General features: G+C 43.1%; 1 protein-coding gene across 1 annotated transcript in view; it reads left to right on the forward strand.

Annotated features, from left to right (window-relative positions):
- Positions 1-13208: 13208 nt before the first annotated feature.
- Positions 13209-26923, forward strand: part of gfra4a (GDNF family receptor alpha 4a) — a gene marked incomplete at both ends in the record, with an annotated part of 146135 nt that continues 132420 nt past the window's right edge. The window contains one exon of the mRNA XM_083998994.1: positions 13209-13266. Within this exon, the coding sequence (XP_083855120.1) occupies positions 13209-13266 (58 nt within the window). The remainder of the gene's footprint in view (positions 13267-26923) is intronic.

The following is a 26923-nucleotide window of genomic DNA, read 5'->3' on the forward strand; positions in this document are numbered from 1 at the left end:
GGTGACCAACTGTTTGTTCTATATCTCTCTGTATGTTGTCCATGTTCCTTCTATAAAAAATAAAGTACAAAAAAACAACAACAAAAAGTTTAGAGAAGGTTAAATTAAGTTCACCTGTAAAGGTTATAGTGCATTTTAGGTGCATTCTGAAATTGAATCCAAAAGCCAAACATCCCTAACTTTTTTTGTTGTCTTGTCCTGTTAATATTGTGTTAACATAAATCAAGTCTCAAATTTACAGTTTCCCATACATCTAATGCTGTTTGATCAGACTGCAGTTTGTGTTTGTGTGAGTCAGGAGTGAGAGGTGTCATTGAGTGTGTTTGTGTGTGTGTGTATGTGTGTGATGACTTCTGACTCAGCTGGAGAGGACAGGCAATGACAACCACAATGACAGCGGTGATGCTCAGTGATACTCATGGCAACTGGGGCCTTAATTTAGACATGCTGCTGCGGGTACAGAGCACAAGGCCATTTTTGTTCCATGCGTCGGCAGGTGATGCGTTGTTGTACTGTACACATCACTACTGCTCACTTTTATATCCACTATTTTAAAAAAAAGCCTCTCTCAGCAAACATCGTATTTCAAACACTGATCTTGCGGCAAACTATAAATACGTCAAAAACAGTGTTAAATTGCTCTTTAAGTCACGGAAATAATACATACACACACGTTCACAAATATTGCATGACCTACAACTCATTTGATTTGTGTCGTGAAATAACAAGGCTCTTTCTCTCTCTCTCCCTCTCTTTTTTGCATCTCGCTAATGAATGGAATAATTAGGTCTGTGAGGCTACTGTCGAATGAATGTCAGCATTAAACCATTTCTCATCTTGACTTCCTCTCCCCAGATGGCCTCATTGATTTATCCATTTCCACGCATCCTTGCTGTGCATCTGAAATATGCCGCCGCAAACACATCATGAGCACAGTCCTGAAAAGCCAAGGGCGTACGGCTCTTTTAGGTTCCATGCCTCACACTTCTTTCTGGTCCACATTTGTCTCATCACCTGCCCAACGCAGTGGTCAGATATGATTATAATTGCACCACAGGCCTGCCTTGAAAAGACCGAACGTGCCACAGTTTTATTTGGCAGACCGTCGTCTCTCTTTCTCTTTTTTTTTTTTTTTTTCCTGCCAGTTTCTGGTTACAGCTCGAGCCTGCAACGAGAGCAGAAGCTGATGCTGCAGTACACTGGCACCACTGCAGGGGAGGCTTCTCATATTCAGCTTCATCTTCAAAGGGGTTTTCATTGTTGTTAGAAAGGCTAGTGACAAGTTGGCACTTTGATGACATGCCCCGTGTTGCAGGGGGCGAAGCAGAAATATGTTGCCTGCTCTAAACTCTAATCATGGTTGTGTAGCCAGCGGTCGGGAGCCTGCACTGCATCCAAAGTTGTGAGGAGACAGTTTCTCAGGTGAGACATTTGCTGTGATGACAGAGTTTATTCAGGTCCTTCAGTTAAAAGTCATTATTTTGCATAATAAAGGTGTGAAAAGCATGTAGCGATGAACCTACGGTGAACTATTACCTGAATCTGCAGGTGATCCCACAGTGTTTATATCCACAGCTGTTTTCAGTAGAAAAAGCTCTGGAAACTGAACTGTCCAAACGGTGCAACACAGTGAAGCCTTTACCAGTTAAAGAGCCAGAAATGTCACTCAGAAGTTACTGCAGACAAAAAACTGAACTTAAAGTGAGTGAATATTGGACTTAGATGACTTTTGTCCTCTGTTTTTTGGGGTGATTGTGTGTTTTCTCTCAGCCTGTGGGGGGCGGGCTGGTACCCTGACCTCTGATGGCACACATCCAATGGCAGGAGATACAAACAATGATCCAGCCAATTTCTCTGCAGAGAAGAATGTCGAGGATATTTTGTGCAACTCTGAATTCCTTTTTATACCTCTTCATACATATGTATGTACAGTATATTTGCTTTGTCTGCTCTCCGATCTGGAGGCTGCGGGGAAACTCTCAGCCACGGGAGTAAACATGAGAGACGGTGGAGGTATTAGGATAGAAAATTACTTTTGTGAGTGACATTCCAGTGTCGTCATCCTGGATAGTAGCTTTGTACTGTATAGGGTCGGTAATGCTCTTCACATTATAGCTCCCTACCAGTGTGCATTTTGTATATACAATTCTTATTTGTGGTGGTTTTTGTGCCTTTTTTTTACAGGGAAAGTGGAGGAGAGACGTGCAGGAAAGGATGCAAACCAGGGACCAGCTCACATGGTATGTGTTCTCACATCTTGGCCTTTTAGTATGTTTACCATATAGATAATCAGATATGTGGACGTAAATTGAAATTGCAAATTAAAAAACTCTTTGAATTCCTAAAAAACTCTTAAATGTAACAAATAATATTCTGCTCTTTCCATCTCTGCATGTACAGTAAAGTAAAAGTAGAATATGCAGTGCATTATTAAAAAAAGCAACATCCTACAGATTGATGTTTTGTGTAAAATTCGGCAGAGACTCTCACAACTAAAAAACACTAAGCTTGGACATCAAATGAGACATGCTGAGTTTCATTCTACTCAGATCCCATATCACTGTTCACAAGCAATGCCTCCGCTGCTTTTAAAGGCTATAATACACAGCAAATGTTTTGTAGCAGCGTGCCTCGGTAATATTGCCCACAGCAGGGACAGAATTTGCAAATGAGACAAAATCAGTGTGGCGGCCAGGGAAGCGCCATCAGTCCAGACCTTCAGTCGCTGCACTGCAGGCGTCTATTTCTGCACTAATTCTGCCCAAGGGGAGGAAGCGCACAATGTTATGAACTGAGCAGCGCGCCCAGATGAGTTATTAAATAGAATAGGTTAAAGAATGTTTGGCTTGTGTGGTTGCGGCTACAGTCCGACGGCACGTTCGTGGAATGAAAATGCAAGGTTGATTTGGAGCGACAGTCGTCTCTGAAATGGCTTCAAGGCAAAGAATTTATTGCAATAAACAGTAAATCATGTCTTCAAGGTTTATGAAAAATTTCCGACCCACCACCATAATGAGTGTGTAGATTTTCTACGAATGAGAAGTTTTAGGTTCATTGTGGACCGGATACACTGCAAAAACTCAAAATCTTTCCAAGAATATTTGTCTTATTTCTTGTCAAAATGTCAAATTTCTGGTCAAAACTCATCTCTTTCCACTTAAAATAAGACTCATCACCTTAGAATTAACTTGTTTTTAGATAATTTCACTTGTTTCAAACAAATTTTCACTTGAAATAAGTAGAAAAAATCTGCCAGAGAAAGTTTTTTGAGAAAAACTTGCCCCACTATCAGATTTTTCTACTTATTTCAAGTGAAAATAGGCTTGAAAGAAGTAAAAAGTGTCTAAAAACAAGCTAATTTCTATGTGATGAGTCTTATTTTAAGTATAGCCTAATGAGATTTGTTTTTGACTAGAAATTACACTTTGACTAGAAATAAGACAAATATTCTTGGTAAGATTTTGAGTTTCTGCAGTGTAGTAGTATGAAACAATTTAATAATAATTTGGATAAATCAGTATTTACGTCATTTATCAGGTGTTGAATGCAAAGTATGTATCTGTTGTTTTTCTGATAACTAATAATACAACTATTCAGCAGGTTTTATCAACAGCTGTATCAGTTACAGATGTTTTCTCCTCTCCATAACTAACACAGTTTCACTTTGACCATCACAGATGTCTTGTTTTGAAAGGATCGAGAAACATGGAGGATAATGTGAGTACACCATTCAACAAGATATATATTTTATACAGCTTATATATTTTTTTATTTTACGACAAACTTTCACTCGTTACTTTGGAGATCTGTTTAAACCAAACCAATCATAGTGGAGATGTGACCTCGGCCGGTGAGATCTTGTAAAGCTGGATTTATAGTTGTGCATTGAAAGGCTTGTGTTGTTTTGCACCATAAACAAGTGGTGCGCCGTGAGGACTGAGGCAGCTACTCACATACCACATGGGGTCTGCAGCAACTGTGACTGGTCAGCCGTAGCTCCTTGTGTTCTCTGTACAAGACCCAGATCCAGATGGATATAGCTGAGAGTGAAGTCAGCAGCACTCTGGGAGTTGAGGAAGGGTTCAGTCACTTTCTTAGTTTCCTCCTAGATTCGGTGATCGAAGCCGTCTCCACTGGAAACTTTCTGCACACCTCAATCACCTCTCTGCGTCGCACAGGGACCGAGCGTTAACATGGGGATTACATGTCAGGAGTTTACTCTGTGAAGTGCTTTGGCTTGTTTTATAAAGAGAATTTTTTTTTTTTTTTAATGTGGGGGAGAATAATAACAGCTGATTACAGAACCCCCAAAAATGTACAAACACTATAAATCTGACACTGAATTATCAATGAAACCCGGCGCTCAAGGATTCTACATCATAAGTGATGTTCACATCTTGCGTCGTGCATAAATGCATCTTGAGGCTGCATCTTTAACATCAATGATTTATACTGGTGGTTGAGGAGCCCCCGAGTCAAAACCTTCAGTGAAGAACTGTACACAGAGCAACAGGAGAGCAGCATGGCAGACTGGAGAGTCCCACAAACCTAGTCTTTACCTGAAATGTAGTAGAAATAGAAAGATGGGATGGAAACAGAAGAGTCGGCCAAACTAATTACTGTATCAACACTGTTACTGATTAGTATTTAAAGCCCCTGTACAGACTTTTCATTTAGTGTTGATTTTGGCGGCCCCTGTGGACGAAAGCGGTGGTGTTTTGCCGGAATGAAGACTGCATTTCCCACTGTCATGAAGACGTTTGTCTGGCTGGCGCGTGTAGATTTGTTTTGGAAACGTCGGAAAGAAACAGGACTTGCTTTGAAAACTTTTTTTTTTTAGCGGCTATCTGCAGCGTGCATAGTAATGTATCTATTCGTATCGTTTCTTCAGTGGTCCGACCCGACCATGCCTTCCAGAGGTATAGAATTAGACTACTTAGAAATAGCGTATCTTCACACTGATTGGCTCATTTGCTGTTGTAGGTAACAGAGACACATCAGCAGAAACCAGAGACTTTTGCGTATCCAGTTAAAAGCTCCATACAGGGGCTTTAAGTAGTATTATACGTAAGTATACTATTTCATTATTCAACTGTGGCCTTGACAAAAGTCACAGTATGAATTTGAACAAGACTGATACTGATCACATGCACAGAAGTGTGAAGTCTTAAAGAACATGACGTCCTTGCATCTCTTTCTTCTCTTTCCTCCTTCACCAACACAACCAAGTCTTTCTTCACACTTCAGTAACATGTAACCAGCACTTTTACTGACTTCAATCTTTAGGCATTTTACATTCAAATCCAAAAGGAACTTCTCATCAGCTTGAAAAGGTGAATAGTTATAGGATCTCTGATTAGCTTTACTATCCTCGGCTCCTCCACTGTGTCCCTCCCCCTCCTCTCTCCTCCTAACCAGTCAGTGTAATAGATTCACGTGGAAACTGAAATATAATTTAACTATGAAGATGTATGTGCACACTCTGTGGAGCCAGCAGCTCTGCTGTAATTACTAACTGAGGATCTTAGCACTGGACACGCAGGTAGCAATGACAAGCAGCTAATTAACTTCCTATAGGAATAGGTGATGTAACGGAGCAGCCAAACGGCATACTGTTAGCACTAGCATTAGCAACCATAGATATTCCAGCAGTTTGCCACATCACTGACATCTTATTTCCAACATTTCACTCTGTATTCAACATCAGTTTTCTGCTGGTGGGGCTCATAATTTAGCCGAGCTGACGCTAGAAGCACTGACTGGAGTTCAGTCTTTAGTCTGGACCACATTGCTGTATAACTGGGCAGAGGTGGGGAATAATGTATAGAATCAATAATGAAGTCGAGTCAGACTAATGTGTGTAAACCTTAAACAAGGATCAGAATGATACATGGGATTCAAAATGTGTCTTAGACGGAGAGGAGCTGAGGACACGAGAGACGCAGCGAGCAGAGCGTTGTGCTGCAGTCGGCCTTCAGACATTATCATGTAACTGTACTTTGGTTGCCTTCATTACCCAGCCAGTCTCTGTGTGTATGTACTGTGGCCTTGAAAGCTGTTCCAACATCTGATTCAGCTCCATCGCTGCTCAATAGCCGACTACAAAGCGTCTCCATCACAATCGCGGAGCCACAGTGAAATGGCGAATGTGTAGGTGGTGCAGCATGACATCTCCCTCTGTTTTCACTTTCCCCTCCTTCCTCTTTCTGTTCTTGTTCAGCCTCTACCTTTAATTTGTCTCCGTGTGTCTCCATGTGAGAATATGTATCAGCAGGCAGACACGGGGAGAAAAAAAAAAACAACAACTCAGGAGCTGGCATTAATTTGAATACATTACCACCTCTTAATCAGCCTATGGTAAGATTCCTCTACTGTTTCATGGTCAGCCCAGCAGAAGCCTGTCCCACATACTCCACTGACTTATGACATCAGCAAATTGCAGCAAATATTTTAAAGGCGAGGAGGCCTTTTAAGCTGCAGAGGCAGAGACACAGGAGAGGCTTCTGGAAGGATTCAATCCGAGGCAGCAGGGGGACGTCGGATTCAAAGGCTCGAGGTGTGGATGTGTGCCATCTTCTCTGGCATTCACTGTGATCCAGAGCTGTTGGGAGAGGGTGGCGAAGGCCGGGTTGAACTTGAATAACCTTCCAGGAAAACCTCTACTGGAGACTATAGGACTGTCCTGCCTTCCTGCAGCAACTGTGGCCAGTTTGCCCTTGAGCAAGGCAGTACCTGCTGCTGCTGCTGCTGCTGCTGCGGTGGAGGTGCTCAGCAGAGGCGCTGCTGGACCAGCGCCAGGGTACGAGTCCAAACCTCCGACTTCACTCCCCCTCTGGTGTTGCTGCGTGAGGAAGACTTTCTCTCTGTTTAATATGCACCAGGACAGGATCTCATGTAAAAAATACACTAGTTTTAACACAAAGTGAAACTGCAACAGACAAAATCTTACTGCTCCAAAACACAGACAAATTCTGCTCGCGGGAAGTGAGGGAAACTGCAAAAGAACAGATGCTATTGAGAAAAAAAACTGTTTTTCCAACGATAGATCTTTCTTTTTTTTACTTGCTTCTTCTTTGGTACAGACTCAACACCGGTGAGCTTTCTCTGTGTAGTTTAAAGGATTTGTTTTGTTAAGTGTAGCTGTTGCTACACAGCCAGCAAAGTTGTGGGTCCAGCATCAAATTTCACTTAACAACTTGTCGAGAGCTGCAGAGGTGGAGAGCAGTGTCAATGCTAAGTAGCCTACATCACATCTGCTCTTCTATAAAGTTAGCATGCTAACCAGCTAGCCTCAGCCTTGTCACTTCCTGTCAAGCAGAAGGAACCACATTAACTGGCAGATAAAACTCACATGCATCCCCCATTATAGTTCACATTTAACCCCTTAACACCCACTGGCCATCATGGCAGTATATGACCGATGTAGTGCGACAATGACCACTTGGCAAGTGGGTTTGCACGTCTTTTATGGGCGAGTGAGTTTAACTTAAGTAGGCCTACCGCTAACCGCCACACACTGTCACTTCTCCTCACTGGTACCTCATAACTGTGTACCCGCGGATTTCCGTTACACATATTAAACTTTTGTCATTATTGATGTACTATACCTAGCTCTGGTAAATTCTCCAAAATTCAAATATTCAGTAAATTTTTCCTTAACTGCAAGCACAGAAGAATAATTAATTCAGATTCACCAATATCTTTAAAGCTGAATACACAAACGCATAAAGCACCTCTGATGCAGGTCAAACCCTCCCACCTCAACACACAGTCAACAAAGAATGAAAGACGGACAAAAAGAAGGTTAATATACCAAATTTATACCTATGCATACAGAGATATAATGTATAAGGACCAGAAATCAATGTACAGTCCAAACTTTATCACATAGGGAAATGCATTTTTTTTTGTACAGCCCATTTTACAAACTGTTAAGTCTAAAAGGTGATGACAAATTTCCCTAAAGTAGGAAATCCATTTGTCAGGCAGCTCATCTATTAGAAGAATTAAAAGTATCAGTAGTGTAAAAGTAGAAGTAGGACATTAAACCAAAGCCACCATGTTTACATAAACCGACCAGCTTCTTCCACAGACTGAACCCAGTCTATTTGTTGTTGTGAACAATGTTCTCGCTCTTACCAAAATTAAACGTCTCGCACTTTAGTGAGAAAAAAAACACCTTATTTGCCTTCCAAAAGGATCCCTGTGAGAGTTTTTAAATTCAGCTCTAGGTTAGGGAATTAGGCTACTAACCTTATTGCTAATTACTTGCTTTGTTATGGGACCTTTGTTGCCATGGTTACAATAATAACCTGTGTTTAACGTTGAAGAATGGTCTAGGTTATGATTAAAAGAAACATGAACCGACTATCAGCTGGAAAGAAGGAACAGCCAATGATTTCTTGTATCAAGCCTTGGACCTCCTCCCTGCGTGGACCCGCGCCGTAATTATGTCCCCTGACTTCCCCTGACTTCCTCTGGCAAGACAGAGATTCAGTCTTTTTGCAGAGCTTGTGGTCAGACTGTGTTTTATATTCTCTAAATCACCCTGATGCCAAAACAGGTGAAATAATAATAATAATTCCTCTAGTTTTTCCACATTTGGTTTGTTGCTATACCTGAGCGTCTCCTTGGCCAATGATCCGATAAACAGCAGATAACGAGAGTCACGATTACTCCAGGGCTTTGTTATTAAATCACAAACAGATTTTGTGTTGGTGGACTCGCTGGTGCTGCCGACGTTCTTCTTGGGACGATTTTCTTGTGATCAAACAACTGTTGCTTTGGTTTCCAAAGAAAATGTCATCAAGTGACCAGTTGGTGAAATGTTTTTATTATTCTGTGAATTAATTGCATTTGACATTATTAAACTACAGTTACAGACACTTTTCAGAGCAGATTACACTGTTTAGGTCTCCAACCACTACAAATAAGCTGCTTTATGTTTCACTATTACACCATAAAGATGTGTATAAGAAAGGCTATACTCAAGTGATATTAATAATCAATAAAAAGCACCAAACCAAAGACAAATGCAGCCTGATGATAGTATGAATACAGTATGTGTTATATGAATCCCTACAGTTTCACCCTCCCTCTCACATGTAATGCTAAAAAGCCCTGACAGTGCAGACATGTTGTGATCCATAAGAAATTAAAACGCTTCGGGCTAAAGACAAATCTCTGAAAATGTAATGACATTTAAAAAAAAAAAAAAAAAAAAAAAAACACTCAAAAAGGCAAAGTAAAAAAGCCACAGAGAGAAGCTGCAGTGGCCTCAGAGCGATTACAGCACAAGTCCATCACACATCAGCACTGACCTCTGGTCATTATCACTGAATGTTGAGTAATTGATACAAACAAATCATATTAATTTTAATTGTTCTCAGCTAAAGCCTAAGAAGACTGTTGTTACACTCATCATTCTATACATTTGATAATATTTTATATGTTGGTCTTTATTGCTGATGACAGATTTGATCCCCTAGGGAAGAGATCTTGTAGAAATCAGTGAAGAGATGTTGTGCTGCTCTTCACATGTGATTCTTTTCAGCTGCCCTTTGCTGGAGGGCTTTTGTTGCTCTGCCTTCCACTTGAAAATACTCCAAAAGGTGTTGTGTGCTGGATTCAGGTCAGGGAACACACTCGGTCAGGTCCCGGCTTTCTTTTTCGTTTTATTTCGGTGTGTGGGATCGTTGTCGTGTTGAAAGATTCATTTTTGAACTTGAGTCCTCTTTTCCTCGCAGTATTTAGGTATGTAAATCTCCCACTGTGGGGAGTCTATCTTATCTTAGACTAACTGCTATTCATACTGTCATCTAAAAATGTCATCTCCCTTTCACAGTCATGCGGCGCCGTATCAGCACGTTCCCACCTCCATGTGTCACTGTTGGCACCGTGCACTTCCCTGTGGTGAGCAGGTCCGCACCAAACACGCTCGGCCACATCACATCTGATCGAAGACGAATCCATTTCGGTTTCATCTGACCAAAGAAGGAGCCCAGGTTCTTTGTCAAAGTTTAATCTCGCAGGTTTGTGAGCAATGGTTTCCCTCTCAGACGCCGTCCCCAGGGGTTGATTTCTTTGCGACGTCCCCTCTCCCTGTCTGATCAGTCACTGAAATAACACTCTGCTCAGAAAACGCCCGAGCCAAGTAAGAGGCAGTGTCTCTGTTTCGATACAGGGTTGTACTAGTAGCGAGTTGTGCGAGGCGTCATTTTTCAAGTTTGGCCTCTGCACCTTCTGTTAGCGGTGGCACGGCTCGTTCTTCACCTCCCAACCACTGCTGCAGCTTGTTCCAGCTGTTTCTGTGGCCACTGAGGGTCTTGAGCCCTTTTTGCAAACTAGAGCTGACCGATTAACCTTATTTTTAACATCATCGCGATATCAACATGCATGATAAACACATCATAAAAAGTTGCCTGAAATGTGATGAGTAAGGCACCTCGTAACCTGAACCACCGTCAGACGCTACGTCATTTTTGTTCTGGCACGACTTTGCGTTTATAGTCTACTTTTGGTGTATTTGTGAGGCAGTGTTACAGCGCCACTACAGGCCTGATGTATGTACTCTAGCGTGTTTAATTGTTTTCAGAAAGACACAGAAACTGTATGGTTAACATGCACACCTGAATATTTGCTTACTTATCGCAAGTTATGTCGTCATCGCACATCGGACATTTTGTTGATAACAAAGCAGGCCTACATTTACTCATAAGTGGGGATCGATATTCACTAATATTTTGTCTAAATACATAGAAACACAACTTGGGGCAGAGTGGTGGTGCAGTGTTGCTGGTTCTGGGTTTGCTGACCCCGCAAATTTGTATTTAAAGAGACAATGAGGAGTTTTGGAAAGCTAAGTGTTTTCACACTACATTTCCCATGAGCCTCCGCGCGCACGGTGAAATTCTTGGACCGGCGCAAGACTGACGAAAGCGAAAAGAGTGTTTTCAAATCAAGAATGAAAGTTGGACGTTGGAAGACGATCGGATACCGTATAGTAGTCATAAACGGCAATCCGGCAGCGTTATTCCCATGACCTGCCGGGCAGCGTCCGTGAAACTGAAAGTAGGAAATGCTGGGCGAGCATTTCCAACACTAATAATAACAAAATAACGATAAAGACAAAACAATATATTTATTGAAAATGGACCCATTAACAAGTGTGTAACGTAGATTCATCCACATTAATATGAGACTTTTTTATAACCAAAAGCAAACTCCTCATTGTCCCTTTAAAGGCTGAATCTGCCCTGATGATCACATTGAATATCACAATATTTGCGGACTGTGTCAGTATAATATTCTGGATTTCGCCCAAGTCTGGTTGTGGAGCCATGTTGCATTACTGTATAAGCTAGGAGGGAGAACAGTGGTGGTGTGTAGTTTAGGTGAAGGTGAACTCACCAGTGGAGCCTGTATTGATGTAGTATTATGTGTCTGTGTCTAACCTGTTCATGTGGAATTACACATCAGATCAAATATCCTGCGATTTAGTTTTAAAATATTGTCATTATTTCAGATGGTAGTGATCCTCCACAGACATGCAGTCGGTGTTGTTACACACTGTAAATGCTTCTGGCCTTGGAGAACAAATGCTCCTTGAATTATCTCTCCTCCTGCAGAATCTCTCCCTCCGTCTCAGTGTGAGCCAATCCTACCAGGAGCCCACTGCCCACTCGCCTCGGAAAAAGAATATAACAGCCAACAGAAGAAGTTTGTCGGTGTCTAAGGTTGTGCAGTTTATTCTTTTAGAAACTGAGTGCGATCCTTCCCACGTTTCTATGAGTGTCAGCCCTTTTTTCTTACATTGCTACAGTAGCTGCACTACAGTGTTTCAGATGAAAGTGTCGCTGAGATGTTGTAAAAATCCAAAAATAAGCTCGAGGAGGCAAAACAACTCCCAACAGACAAACCGCTCAAAAATTAATTTCTTATCCAGAGTGCTAGTTTAACGGCTGGAGGATAATTCAGGACAAAAAAAAATAAAACACATAACATCTGTCAGTATGAAGAATTTAAATATCCTCCATGATTTATGGCGTGCTGCCTCCACAGGCTTAATCCAATTATTCTGGGTGCACGGCAAACAAATTTCTTGTAGATAAAAAGTAGGCTGCTTCTCAAAATAATGACAGTAGGGCGTCAATCAGGCCCACTGTCCCCAAAACCCAGATCAAAATAGATTATTCTTTGTTCTGTTGTGAAAGGAGACCAGCATGAGCACATTAGGCAGCAGGTAGCCTCCAACAGCCCATGCTGGCTGCAAGATGGTCTCTTCATTTTCACCATTAAGAGGCACAGACACTGAGCCAGCCTGGCTCTGTTTCTACCGTCTGCTGCTCCTGGCTCCTGGGCTCCGGCTGCTGTAGGGCCCCTAAAAGATTTTCTCAACTGCCTCCAAATCAATGAGACTCACGCAACTTGACTGTGGTACTTTCTCTCTCTTTTTTTTTCTTTTTGGAGGAGGGGGATAACCTACTTTCAGAGAGTAGTGGATACGCTCTACCCACCCATACAGACTATGCACCATTTTACGCGGGTTTATTGTTTCCATTTTATGGCAGTATGAAATAGGCTATCGATTCAACTTGTCCTATTTCAACTTTTGCCAAGATTGGATTTTTTTTTTTTTTTAAACGAGCTGGGCTGAGCTGAGCTGAGCATCTCCGGCCGGACCCGCCTGGGAGCAGAGGGATCACAGGGACTGTGTGACTCGCAGGTCGGAGTGCGCAAAGCAACGCGCCCCTGTGATTCATCCGCAGTTTCCAGACGGCGCGCAGGTGGAGGCGAAGAGGAGAGGAAGCAGCAGCCGCTCAGGACGGACGGATGAAACGGACAGGGATGTTCAATACGCGCAACATTTATTCCATCTAAAGGAACGAACTGTTTTTTTTTCTTCCTTCCCCTTTCCTCTCTCGGTGTTGCATTGAATTGGAAACACTGGCGTGATTTGGCGCAGCTCTCTAACCCATTTTCTTTTTTCCCTCCACGACAAAAGTTTGACTGTTAAAAAAATGATGTTCTGCTCCGCTCCTGCTTTTTCATGCATTGCTGTGGATTCCGGCGTCAGCGTAAGTGGCCAGTCATCACTTGAGAAATAGCTGCGATTCTTTCCGTCTTAATTTCGGTGCCAATCTCAACAAACAGAGGGCTTTTTATTCTCGCGCATCATCAGTCGCCCGGGATTGCATCCATTTGAATCAATGTCGCACTCCATAATGGACTTCCTCGGACTGTACTTCTTGCAGCTGGCTCTCATCGGTAAGTTGAACAACACTTGCAGTGTAATTCAGTGTATAGTTGAACTTGTGCAGAATGAACGCGTTGTTCTGCGGATGGTCGCTGCAGCTCGTGTGTGTGACCCGTTTTCAGCCTGAGCCTTACACGCTCATCATGTAAAACTGTTTCTCTCATGAGTCTTCATTCATCCGCCTGATTTTTCTCTGCTAAAGTTGCATTACGAGGTGTTTTCTTTCCCTGCAAGATCAGACACTTGTGTTCATGTGAAGGGGAGTGAGTGCAGGGTCCCGGACAGAGCAGGAGGACACATCTTCTCTGTTCATGAGACCACACAGACAGACAGAGGGACCGCAACATATGAGCTGATGTGTGATGTGACTGACAGGACGCGGCTGTGGCGCACCGGCCGCGCCGTCTCCACTCACCAGACGTCTGTCGTGTCTTTTCTCAGCCACGTACAGCGTTTGGTGTGTTACCCGGGAGGCGGCAGCCCCGTGCATACATGTAGGCTTTATTGATTATGGGATGCCACCAAAGCTGCTGCTGCGCCGCCGCCGCCGCTGCTGGTCCCCAGTTTGACTGCGAAAATGCCAGTGCAGACAAGTGTGTGTGTGCGTGTGTGTGTGTGTATGTGTGTGTGTCAAAGCGTGTGCCAGGCGGTGTGGTTGAGTTTGCGCCTGCATTTGCGTGCGTGCAATGCGCGCGCTTGTGCACCTGCCTTTGCAGGTGAATTTGTGTGCGTGTGCGTGTGTGTGTGGAGGCGGCAGATTGAGCGGCGTGTGAGTGCGCACATTAGTGAACGCGCGCACTGACCAATCAAAGTGTTTTGTGTGATTCTGATGTGCAGAGTTGCAGCAAACATTGAATTCATGAGCAGTGACCACACACACGCACAAACCCCAAAATGTCCATAACCATAGAACATTTACTCTCTCTCTCTCTCTCTCTCTCTCTCTCTGTCTTTCTCTCTCTCTCTCTCTCTCTCTCTCTCTCTCTCTCTCTCTCTCTCTCTCTCTCTCTCTCTCTCTCTCTCTCACTCACACACACACACACACACACACACACACACACACACACACACACACACACACACACACACACACACACACAGCTTTTCCTCTCCAAATCTATTCATCTTGTTACCTGTGCACTTCTCATTGTGCCAGCTGGTACAAGTCATTTTTCGTAATAGCACTGCTGTTTTCTGCTGCTCTCATTTCACATTCATCTGTGCTATAAACTCTGACTTGTGCTGATTCTGTTCTGCTAAATTCCCCCTCCATGTTGAGAGAGAAAACCGTTCCTGCAGAAACAGGACAGGACGAACGTACGGACGGAGGGATTTGTGTAGATTTATAGCCTCGATGATGACAGCTCTGCATCTCAGACTCCATTTCCCTTTGCTGCAGCTGTGATTTCAGACACTCACACGATGCACACTCACAACAGCCTCGCCATGCTGGGAGTGTGCTGGGAACTCTGGAGCTGTGAGACAAGACGTTCCACCGCCCCGAACACACACACTTACAACCCTCCTGTCTGCCACATCTCCTCTACAGACAGTGGTGTTAATATGCCCCCCTGTCTTCTCTTACTCCTCATATCGTACGTTAAAAAAAAAAGAAAAGAAAGGTATCACAGCACTGTGCCGTCACTCAAGACATGATCCAGGTGGGTAAGTGGGGGCAGGATGTGAGGGAGGGTGGGCCGTCAGTCCTGGTCTATTCTCCTCAGACATTCTCACCTTGTCAAAGAGATGTGTCAAATCGGCAGAGAGTCTCTCACCCTGGGCCTCATGATCCCGTCCATCAGCCACACAGGGAGGCAGAGGGAAGGTAGGGGGTAGGGGGGTATAGGGGGGGATCAAAGGAGCTGGAGCAGCTTTAGCCTGAAGGTCACAGAGGGTAAGAGGACGGTGGTCGGTTTCAATCCACTGGGGGCAATATTAGAGGGAGGAGCACAGGAGTCCTAACATGCTGTCAGAAATGTTGTGAGTGGAGAGCACCTGAGAAATCTGTGTGTGTGTGTGTGTGTGTGTGTCCAGTCAGCTCAGCTCATGTCAAACTATGTGATTTATTATTGTGTTATTTCACTTTCTGGTGATGCTTTTTTTCCCATTTCTCATGCAAAGTAGTTTGGTGCCATTTGAATCTTAAGTAGAACAAATATCATTAAAAAAGGGTGAAAAAAAAGAACCCACTTGGATTAATGGCTCATATTTTGTTATCACACCCAACTAAGAGCGCTCCAATGTGTGAAAAATCATATTTACAACTGATATGGGAGCACTTAAAGGCAGCATCAGCTCCTATGCGTGGATTAGCTTAGCTACACTTGTGAGGACCAACACTTGACAGCCCACTCTCCTTATGAGGACCTTTTTATTTCTGAGAGGATACACTGGCTGATGTGTGTGCTGTGCTTGTGTCTGCATGCTGCAGCTCTCTCTGAAGCCCCCCCCCCCCCCCCCCCCTGCTCCCATGCTCCTCTGCAACATGCGCAGGCCCCCAAACAAGACATCAGACATGCCTGTGGTGTCCTCAGCCACAATAATATCTGTCCAATCTAATGAACGTCTCCTCCCGATGGAGCGTGGTGTGTAATGTGGACGTATGCGAGATTAGCGTGCTGTGTTTTTGTATTTCGTTAACTTGCGGGGGTAATCTTGTGCAAGCGGGAGGGGGGGGAAAAAAACAAAACAAGCCTCCGTTTATTTCAGATTTAAATGAGCATATTTACTGCTCAGTCTTGTGATGCTTCGGTGATTATCTGCCCGCACCACTCTGAACATTTTGCAATCATTACTGTAATTAGTTGACCCAGGTTTATATGCATATTATTCTACTGTAAAATGGTAGGCAGTAAACTGAATACAAACCCGACCTCACCGTTTGCAGCGTGGCAGAGGGTTTATACTATTTCACACACCTTCCTACACCAAACTAAAACATACTTTTCCCTGACAGTAGTAAGAGCAAAGTCTGTTGGAGATTCGGGCACTCCTCCGTTCACCGTCTCGGGATTTTATGCGGTCTCTGGAAGTCTCTGCCTTGGACATCTTCACCTTCCTCCACTCCTTCCCGGCTGAAGAAGTCTTCGAATCTCAGCTGTCAGTAAACATATTAAATGTGCAGTATAGAAGGAAGAAAAAAAATCACTTCCACAGTAATCTTATAAAATATTTACCAATAACTGACAGTGACATACTCCACTGACAATGCAGAATCCTTTATTTTCCTCCCTCAGTACTCTGTCTCCAACTTCTCCAACTGACTGCAAGTGTTGCACAGAGAAGCCTTCACCATGATCAACAGAAAGGAAAATATAATAATGTGACTAAAACTAAAAAAAAAGGCTTAAGTTACATGGTAAACTGCATGTGTCCTCCTCATCACCACACACATTAACAAAAATGGTTAATAAGGAAATATCTGTCCATTTTAGGTGATAAATCACAGTGTAATTACCTCATTTATCTCATAATCCTTAGCAAAAAAAGACTGTTAAAGTAATTTTCTAATGCACATGTACAGTTTCCACAAGCATCTCCACATGTGTATAATCAACCATGCAATATCATGACTGTCCTAGACTTAATTTGCCTCCGGCTGCTGACTGAAACTAATTGTTTAATTAGTCTGTGGAATAATAACACCCAGTCCTCACCAGTGCTTTGAATCATGATGTGTTTATTTTTATGGTGTCCACCATGTCCATGGCTTAAATTGTCTGTGGACAGCTTCGGTCACGCTAAACGCAACCAAATACCCGACTGCTACAATGACTTATCTCAGAACGAGTTAATAGCAGTTTGACAATCACACTATAGCTAATGCTAATCGCCCGTCAAAGATCCAAGGATCATCCTCAGTGCACAAATGCCCCAAAAAACAGCTACTGCCTTCTGCTTGACAAGCCTCACCCTCCATTTCCACTGACTCCGTCTTCAGTAGTATTTTCTTTAACTTTCTGTTTGTGTTCTTGTAGAACGGGTGTGTTTTATCATAAAATATTGCAGTTTTCCACCTCCATGATTAATATTTTTTCATCCATGACGTCCTGGAGCTTTATAGGTCCCTCTGACTGATTGATCACTTGTTGATTGTGCCAGCGAGTGAAACTAAGTTTGATAAAGTGATGCTTTATGATTGGAAAGTTTGTTCTTTGTGTTTTATTTTGAAATTTACCGGATGCTCTGTGTGTTTGACTTTGACTAATCAACTTGGATTAATGCTGGGGTGGTGTTTAGCTCAGTTGGTAGAGCACCCGCCCCATGTGTTGAGGCTATAGCCGAGCGGCCCTGTCCTGCGTGTCATTCCCCCTCTCTCTGCCTCCCATTTCCTGTTTCTCTCAACTATCCTGTCGATTAAAGGCAAAAAAGCCCCCAAATAAGAAATAAAAAAACTTTGATTAATGTGTGATGGCTCCATGATCTGGCAAAAATAGACCTGCTGCGTATTTCTGCCTGACTGCCGGAGCTTTGATGAAATGGAGACGCATCGGAGTGGAAATGCTCTGATTTCCTTGAATGGGAGCGAATTGCTCCAGCGATTGCAACGGGTTCAAAACGGAGCGAAGACAGATAAGTGGAAATTGGGGGTCAGCCTTTGTCAAGGGGACATGCCTCACCCATGCTTACGAAAAGGTCTAAAATGCTAGATGCAACAGCTGTGAGTTAAGCTAGCTTCCAGAGACACCTGCAACCACAAGAGGGCAGTGAAGTCCAGGATTAACGCGATCCTTCATAGGACATGTTGTTCTAATTGACAGCTACTTTTAGCTTGAACTGGTCACACACTGCTTGCTACTGGTTTTGCATATGGAGAAAAGTGTTGTACACTCAGTGGTTACGTAAACTGTTTGCTGCTTGAGGGTGGTGTGCACCTATCTCCCAGCTTGAGTTCATGATGATTGGCTCCTCACAGGAGCAGCAGCAGTGGGGAGTGGGAAGGTGTGAACGACTGAAGGACGCATTAAACTGCAGGGACCTTACATAGAGGCAAACTGGTGCAGCTCCAGATCTGAGCCGTCAGACTGGGGAGCCGGGATGACGTCCCATAAAGACCTAATGGACTGAAAAGGGCATCCACTGCTGAGTTTTGCATCAGCCTGTTTTGGCACACAGCTGATTGTGTGTAATCTGTTTGAAAATAGTCACTGACATCAACAGCATTTGGCGTGGGAAAAATACACTATCAACTTATGCAACCGATACGTAACAGTCGGAGCGTCATGATGATGGCGATGGACAGAAAAACGTGAGAGCTTGTGAAAGTAAAGGTCAAAGCGTGAAACAAGCCTCTTGATTATTGCAACATTACAGTAAAATGACTAAATGACTGAGTTTGTTCCCATTATTCAACTGTATCTACAGCAGCAGTCATTTTCTACTGGAGCTAATCACAGTGGAGTTTGTTGATAATGTCACTAAAGCTTCTCAAATCACTGATTGGAACAAAACAATCGTTTTGATTTCATGTCTTGAGGATTTCAGAGCGAAGTTACCAAAAGTAATTAGACTACTGAGAGTATGCTGACTGCTGATTACCATTCTCCTCATTAGGTAATTATTCACTGATTAACTTTCTGGTCCAATTGAATAGATTATTTAAAGCGGTCCTCCCATACATTGCATTGATATTCACTGCAGTAATAGGGGTCTCATCTCTGGAGGAAAAGCAAAGCAAAGACGTCGATAGAAGTTTAATATTCAGAGGTGGGTTTTTTTCTACCTCTTTTCTCTTTGTCGTCTGATTTCCTTTGCTGCGTTCAGATGTGAGCTTTTACCTGGAACTGTGAGGACTAATTGCAATTAAGGGTTTCTCATGTGAGAGGGATTTCTCACAGTGTAACATGTAGTTGTATTTGAGTGGTTTTCTGGTGAATGGAGGCTCCTGTCGCTGCAGAGACACGAATCTGTCTGCCTCCTCTCAGATGGATGTCTGTCTTTATTTTTATTGCACGACAGCACCAGATGGAGAGTCTGGACTCTAAGAATAAAAGCTTTACTCTAAATTCTTGGAGACTTGGGATCCACCACTGACATTTTTTCTTTTACCAACCTGGCCTCATGTTAACCTTCATAAAAACCTTGTTAAATATACAGATTTTAAGTTTCAAGAGAGAAATAGTTTGATGGGTGCAACCTCAGGTGATGGTTTCGGTTTCTGATATCCGTAAAATATTTACTCAGAGAGAGGAATAAGATGAATACACAACCAAACATCAAAATTGGCTCAACAGTGCAGTTCTTTCATGATTTATTTTCTTTAAAGAGTAACCTCGGACTAATTTCTCTTTGTTGTACCGTGTAGTTTTGTTGGTATTTGATGTTGTTACACTACAAAAATTCACATTATGCAGAAAACGAACTGTTTTTTTTTCTCAAACGGAGCTGATTTCTGTCTGTTTGGATCTAAAAGTTCAGTTAAGTTGAATCGTGTGGCTCCTCCCACACCGTGACATCACAGGCGAGACACCAGGGTCTATTCTGTAGCCTCACTCTGTGTCGCTCATACATGGCAGCTGGTGACATTTGCATTAACAAGGCAGATAGGAGATGTAGGAGATTAATTCCTCTCCGATGACAGTGAACACAACTCACAGGCCCAACTCTGCTGCATTCACACCTTAACAAAACAATAATGTTAACTGTGATAAACAGCGCTGCACCGACACAGCAGAGCGTCTCAGAGCAGAGATACAAGTCCCACTGTGACACCGATGAACATAAATGCATCATAGTTACTGTCAAAGCTCCACCAGACTATATGTACAGGCTACATTAATGTCAGCTGTAAGGTCACACCTCCTGCAGTCATTGTCTATGAACCTGATATTTGGGGTGGTTTATTTGAATTTTCTAGATTTAAGGAGGAACTGATGAGATTTTGGTGATGGAAGGTCAAGTCCTTTAACCTTAACACAATATGCTAATGTTACTGCAACTGGAATAGTTGTCAGTGACATACAGTACAACCACAAGGTGATGAATGAATGAATGAATAATGTGTTGGAGGAGAAGTTTCCAACCAAATTTTAAAGCTGCATTATTCATTGGTTTTTGGCCACAAGGAGGCACAAAAAAAAAAAAAAAAAAAAACACCAAACAAACCGATAGAAACCCTGATTCATAGTTACCAGGAAAAATAATTATGGTTAAATACCCAGCAGACATAGAGGCTTTCTCTTAGAGCCGTGAGGAATGTAATCTAGTATTGTTTTTCCCTCTATCTCTGTGTTCTCCTGCTACAACAGCTAGTGATTGCTTCGTCTTCTTCATGTCATCTTCACATATTTGTGTCTTCTGCCTGGTTCGGGGCAGGTAGCAGCAGATACGGTGGGTTTAAAGGGATAGTTCACCCGAAATTCAAATTTCACTCATTATCTACTCACTCTCATGTCGACTAAGGGCTGGGAGAATTTTCAGAGTCCTCCGTGCCTTCTCTGAGTTACGGGGGGGTCCGCGCAGCAGTATTTGTCCATATGATGGTTGTGAATGGGGCTCACTTTTCTTCGTCCAAAAAGACACACCAAAAAACATCCAAATACCTCCATAGTGCTCGTCTGTAATGTCCCTCTTGTATTGAAGCCCCAACATGAGAAATTGTTTTGCCGGTCAGTGCACTGACACAGGCAGAGCAGTGAACTGAGACACTGGGAGCTTCCGCTACAAACAAGCTTAAAATATAGACTTATTTAACTTTTTTCAGAACAATTTCTCATGTCGGGGCTTCAATACAAGAGGGACATTACAGACGAGCAGTATGGAGGTATTTGGATGTTTTTTGGTGTGTCTTTTTGGACGAAGAAAAGTGAGCACCATTCACAACCATTATATGGACAAATACTGCTGCGCAGACCCCGTAACTCAGAGAAGGGACGGAGGACTCTGAAACTTCTCCCAGCCCTTAGTCGACATGAGGGTGAGTAGATAATGAGTGAAATTTGAATTTTGGGTGAACTATCCCTTTAACAGCACTTGCACGTCTCAAACAGCCTCCTGCTGCAGAACAACAGGGCTCATCAGAGACCGCACCGCACATGTGTCGTAAAACAAAAAACAAAGAGCTGAAGGAGGCTGTAAAGTTCCAAACAGCAGCAGAGTTGTGTGAAAAAAAAAAAAGTGTGTGTATGCGTATGCTTGTGGGTTTTACATCTGTCACTGAAAACCCACGTCGTCGTCTGAATCAACGTTAATATAAGAGAATAAATCATTGTGTCTTTTAAAGTGCTGTGAACGTACGGGGTTTTTGTGTAGGAGATGTAATCATATGTCTGAGCGTCTCACAGGACAGATATTAGAGTGCAGAGGGAGGGACGGTGAAAGACATTGAGCAGATCATAAGACGAACATTTCACTCCACACAAATAGCTTCCTAATTAGCGACCTCACACACACAGACACACACTCTCACAGGCCTCCAGTGGCTCCAAACCCAAACTGCTTCTCTGCAGTTATTCAGCCTCATCACTCTGCTTTGTATTGGAATGAATAATTTGCTCCTCGCATGTTTGGTAACCTTGAATTGTGACAGATAATATTATGGGTTTTTTTGCAACTATAAGCTTTATGCATTTATTCTGACAAATCTGAAGCCCACCCCCTCATTGCCACCCCCCCTCACACATGTTTAATTCATGCTCACCCTTCTCTCTCCCTCTCTCTCACCGGGTGCCCCATAGCTGCTGCATGCTAGCACAGTGACTTGTGATTTCTCTTACAAACTTCCCTACTGCACCTCCCAAGTTTCCAGAGAAGCAGGAGAATACTGTCTGAGAATTACAGGAGCAAACATAGCAGGAAGCGGAGGATGTGAATGTGAATGCGAATAAGCCGCGTGTGACAGTGAGAGAGGGGATTTATTTTTCCATGAGGCTGGAGCTGTCATTGGGCATCTAACAGAGAAGGAGATACGTATCCTCTGCAGAGCCGCCTCACCCAGAGCTGAGCCGCTCTTTTAGATCCCCGGTGCGCCGGCTCAGTTTGGAGCCGCACGTTTACCCAGCCACCACCGCCGCCGCCCCGTCCGTCGCATTTCCTTCGCACCTTTTCCTGATTGTTGTTTATACGCCGCACCTGTTGCTCCGCATGCGTCCCTTAGGTGGAGATGGTGGAGATGGCTCGCCCCCAATCTGCACCTATGATTTCCTCGCCGGCGGATATCATTTTTGACACCCAATCCATCTTAAGCGATTGATTTATTGATTCAATTTGTCAACTGTCACTGTCGCTGAGATAATGCCTTGGCACCAAAAACAGCAACAACGCCTCTATCTGTCATTATGACTCCACAAAAGAAGTTGAAACCATAAAGGAGCCTGCAGAGCTGCGGAGCTGCAGGGTCGATCCACTGGTGACTAGTTGACATTTAGAGCCAGTGCTTTGCTGTCTCACTGGTTTCCTCACTGCGCTGTTATCTTTACCAGGACAAGTAATACTGTATGTATAAAGAGCAGATGGAAGCAATTACAGGCTATCAGCAAGTGAAGAAAAGAGCAAAATGGAGGCCTCTAAGATGGAGATAAATATTCGCTGGAACAGAGGGAATCAAACTGCGGCGCTGATGCTAGCTGGGAGGATTTTGCGGGGTGAAACCAAACTGACAGTGCTCCTTATTATGTTAAAACCCTGTCATTTCCACTGGCTTTTGTTGAGGGACGATTGTGCCACAGAGACAATTACCCTGCCCTTGCCGCGCTGAAAGGATATGGCATTTACTGCCACCGTATTCCATAGCCAGACGTTTAACTTTGTAATGAAAAGGCTGCAAAATGGTCCAAAGCTGATTGTGAGGACGTCTAAAAGGCTGCAATTAATCAGAAGGAGAGAGAGGGAAAAAAAAAAAAAAGTTTTGTGAGCGGGGGTAAAAGGTAGCGTGGAGTTGGCCTGATGCAGAGAATGACAAGTGTTAATGAAACAAGCTAGCAAGGCTTCAAGGCCCTTCAAGTGTTCGCAGTACTTAAAGCCTGTAAGTGTATCTGTCAGTGTGTCTGAGGACGGGGAACTTTCAGCGTCTGGATGCGAGCGGTGCAGACCATTATACAGGCCCATACAATACAGCCTCTTATTACTCCACCGTTTTATTGAGAGAAGTGCTGGAAGTGACAATCATGTTCTCGTCTGGCCTAGACGGAGGCGACATAAAAATATCTCTTGGATAATCACGAGGCCCCGGTTTCCATTCCCATGATCTCGTGCATTAATCACACACACACACACACTCTCTCTCTCTTTCCCGCTGTTGCACGTCGGTAATCCTCCTACCAACGGGCCTGTATGTATGTGTGTGTGTGTGTGTGTGTGTGTGTGTGTGTGTGTGTGCGCGTGTGTGTGCCCCAGTTTGTGCTTCTCATATAGTCATTGTTTATACATTGGAGACATGAAGGATTAGGTTGTGAGTCACAGATGTAAAACAGGTTTTGTCACAGAGTCTTGGAGTAAATCAGCAGATTATTTAATAAAACTTCATATGCTTATACAGAAATGCCCATAATCCTCAAAAGACTAGTCTGTCCTGTTGCTAAGAGACAAACTCTCAGGTGTACAGTGAAGTAGATTTTCCCTTTTACCTTCAGCACAAAAGTGTTTCTGTAGCTATGTGTCCCTATTGTATACTGCATAGTAACTGTACTATAGCTCTTTGTGGGCGGCAGTCAAGAAATCTACATAATTACACAGTCAACAGGAAATAATGCATTGACGTCAATCAACTGGACTACTTCACTGGACTGGATAGCAACATGTTTATCACTGAGGTCATAGTAGGAGGTGGTTAAAAGGGTAAATGTTGCATAGCTTATATGTTTATGAATGCTTGAGCTACTGCCCAGTAAGACCAGTTTCTATCTGCTGACTCATGTTACTTGTTCTGAGCCATGGAGGAAAAACTGAGTGGAAATGTCTTTGTCAAAAATTGGCAACAAAAAAAAAGAGTCTTAGACAGAAAAACAAAGGTCCTTAAACCAAAGTGGAGCTTGATGAGAGAGTTTCTCAGTGTGTGACAGAAGAAGAGAACGTACCGGAGAAAGAACAGTTACCAGAGTCTCTATCTTAGATTGTTAAATTACCAAACATCTAAATCTGCTGCTGCTTAATTTCCTGACAGCAATTTTAGTTTTGACTCAGAATCACTTTGTAAAACATGTTGGAAAAATCTGTTCTAGTGTTAGATTGTGATTGTAGCAGCGGAGATGTCTTGTCTTAGAGGATCTGCAGCTTTTCTCCAACTTTCTGTTTATTTTAATGATTAAAAAAAATGGCTTACCTCATTGACTCAAATATAAAGACATGAGAGACAAAAACTGGGGCCAAGGCTTATCCATATTTGCCTGTCAGAGCTCTCATTTGGGTCAGGTCATATTAAAGAAGTGGCTCCTCCACCTCCCATCTTACTTTTCCCTGAGAAACTTCCCAGCGAATGAGAGCAGACCAGCAGGAGGCAGAAGGGGAGCAGAGATCCCCGTCCGGACGGAGCAGGAGCTGATTCGAGATGACATCCTGCAGCCTCTTCTGCAAAGGGGCCCCAGGATCTGGGGAGCTAATTGGTTTCTAATCAGAGCTGCAGTTTCAGTGGTGGCGTTACGCTCAGTCTGTTGAGACAGAAATAGAGGAAGAGTGTGAAATCGGGACTCGGGAATCAGGTTCAGTGCCAGGCTGTCAACTGACTGAGCCAACGGGAGGTGGAGGAGGATGGGGATGTGCAGAACGGGCCAAATCGCAGCAGGCGATCCACCCAGCCTGTCTCAGATATGTGCCAGATAACATTTATGAGGGCTAATGAAAGAGTTTTTGGCTCCGCGCTCATACACGTTTTTTTACTCTGTGGTTTGACATGGGCCGCTCGACTGATTATCTTTTTGTCTTACATGTTCCACGTCATCACCCAGGCAGATGGAAAACCAGGCAGACTGAAAAAGAACAATGAAAATTGGAAGATGTTCAAGATTGCATAAATTTACAAGAGGCAGAAACAGTTTATTGGCAGTGATGATGGGGCAGTTTGTGGCTTGTCTCTTTTCCCAGAATATTTATCACACAGTCTAATTTAACTTCTTAGCTGCAGTATGCAGCGTTTTTGCATAAAATCCTATTAGACGAGGGCCATATGTTAATATCAGTTTGTATTTAGCTGTGATCCTGTGTATACACAACCAAATCATACCAAACAGCAAAATTTTGGTGAAATTTTTAAAAACACAGATTTAATTTCTGGAGGCGTTATTTCAGACGGATCATGGTTCCAAATATAAACAGACTTTGTTGGTGACTGGTAGTTTGAGTGGTTGAATCATCAGTAATGAATCATCATGGCAACACGATGTCTAAGGCTATTCACACAAGCCTGGCTACCTGTAGCTGTCCCTGTAGAGGCCAAAGGCAGCTCGCATGGAGGCGGCTACTTCAGAAGTGATAAAGTTTTGGTTAGAGGGTCAGAAGATGATGGTGATGTTGATAAAGAGTGAAAATAACAAAGTAACTTTGGACCTGCTTGAGCCTCAAAGGTTAAAGGCATAGTTCAATATTTTGGCAAATTGGCCCATTGCCATAATCCCTATAGTCATAGCAGTAGGTTAATTGCCTTTAATTGCCACGAGCTGCTCAGAGCTACGCTACGGAGGCTCGTGGGATTTCTTGGTTTCCCTCATCAAACTCATCAAATACACAATCCAACAACTCCAAAACGCTCTGGTGGACAAGTTGTGACCTGCACATTCACCACACTATGAGATAATAACAGAACGTTACCAGAGTTGTTTTCGAGGCAAATGCAGAGACTCCTTGCTGAAAAACTGTCCCTGACGGGAATGCACATCCGCTGTTTTGCATGAATTTACCTAAAAAACTAATAAATGAAGGTAACAAACCTACAGTACTGCTATGACTATAGGGATTATGGCAATGGGCCAATTTGCCAAAATGTTGAACTATCCCTTTAAGATTTGAGACCTGCTTGTGTCTCAGTTCAGTTTTTAAGCAAATTTGAACCAAACCAGCCTCCACTACAGTCACAGTTCTGACCCATTTCTCCTTCTAGTGTTTCCACAGTCACTGAGGCTCATGGGTAATGACTTTCCTTTTTTAATTTTTTTGCAAAAAATATCTCTCCTTTTCTGACCTTTTCCTTCGCCCACTTTGCTGATAACATGAGAGCAGCAGGGTTATGATCACCCAGCACAGAGAGGTTTTGGTAACAATAAGCCTTTTAGCCTGTTCCAGGTCTCTGAGTCATCACCTTCAGCCACTGATTTGCTGCTCATTCACTAATCAGCAGCTACTTCTGCTGATTGAAGACACTGTTGACTAATTTGTGTTTTTTGTCAGCAGGATTAACGATGCATTTGTTGTCGTCCTACGCAGTTAGCGGCTACGTTGAAATATCCATGAAACCTAGTAACAGGAAAATGGTCACAAGTGTAGATGACATTGACACACCTGTAGAGGTTCTACTACAGTCCTTAGTGAATTGTTGGGCCATAATAAAGTCATATAGACACAATGTCAGGTTGAATGGATGATTGTCAGACAAGAGTAAGAAGCTATAAGCTAATTAGACATCTGGCAGACCTGTAGTAACATTCATTTGAATTCATTTTTAAATCTAATACAGCTTTTGTAGCTCTGCTTTGGTTTCCACCATGATTTAAAGGGATAGTTCACCCAAAATTGAAATTTTGG

Source organism: Trachurus trachurus (assembly GCF_905171665.1).
Source record: "Trachurus trachurus genome assembly, chromosome: 22".
NCBI lineage: Eukaryota > Metazoa > Chordata > Actinopteri > Carangiformes > Carangidae > Trachurus > Trachurus trachurus.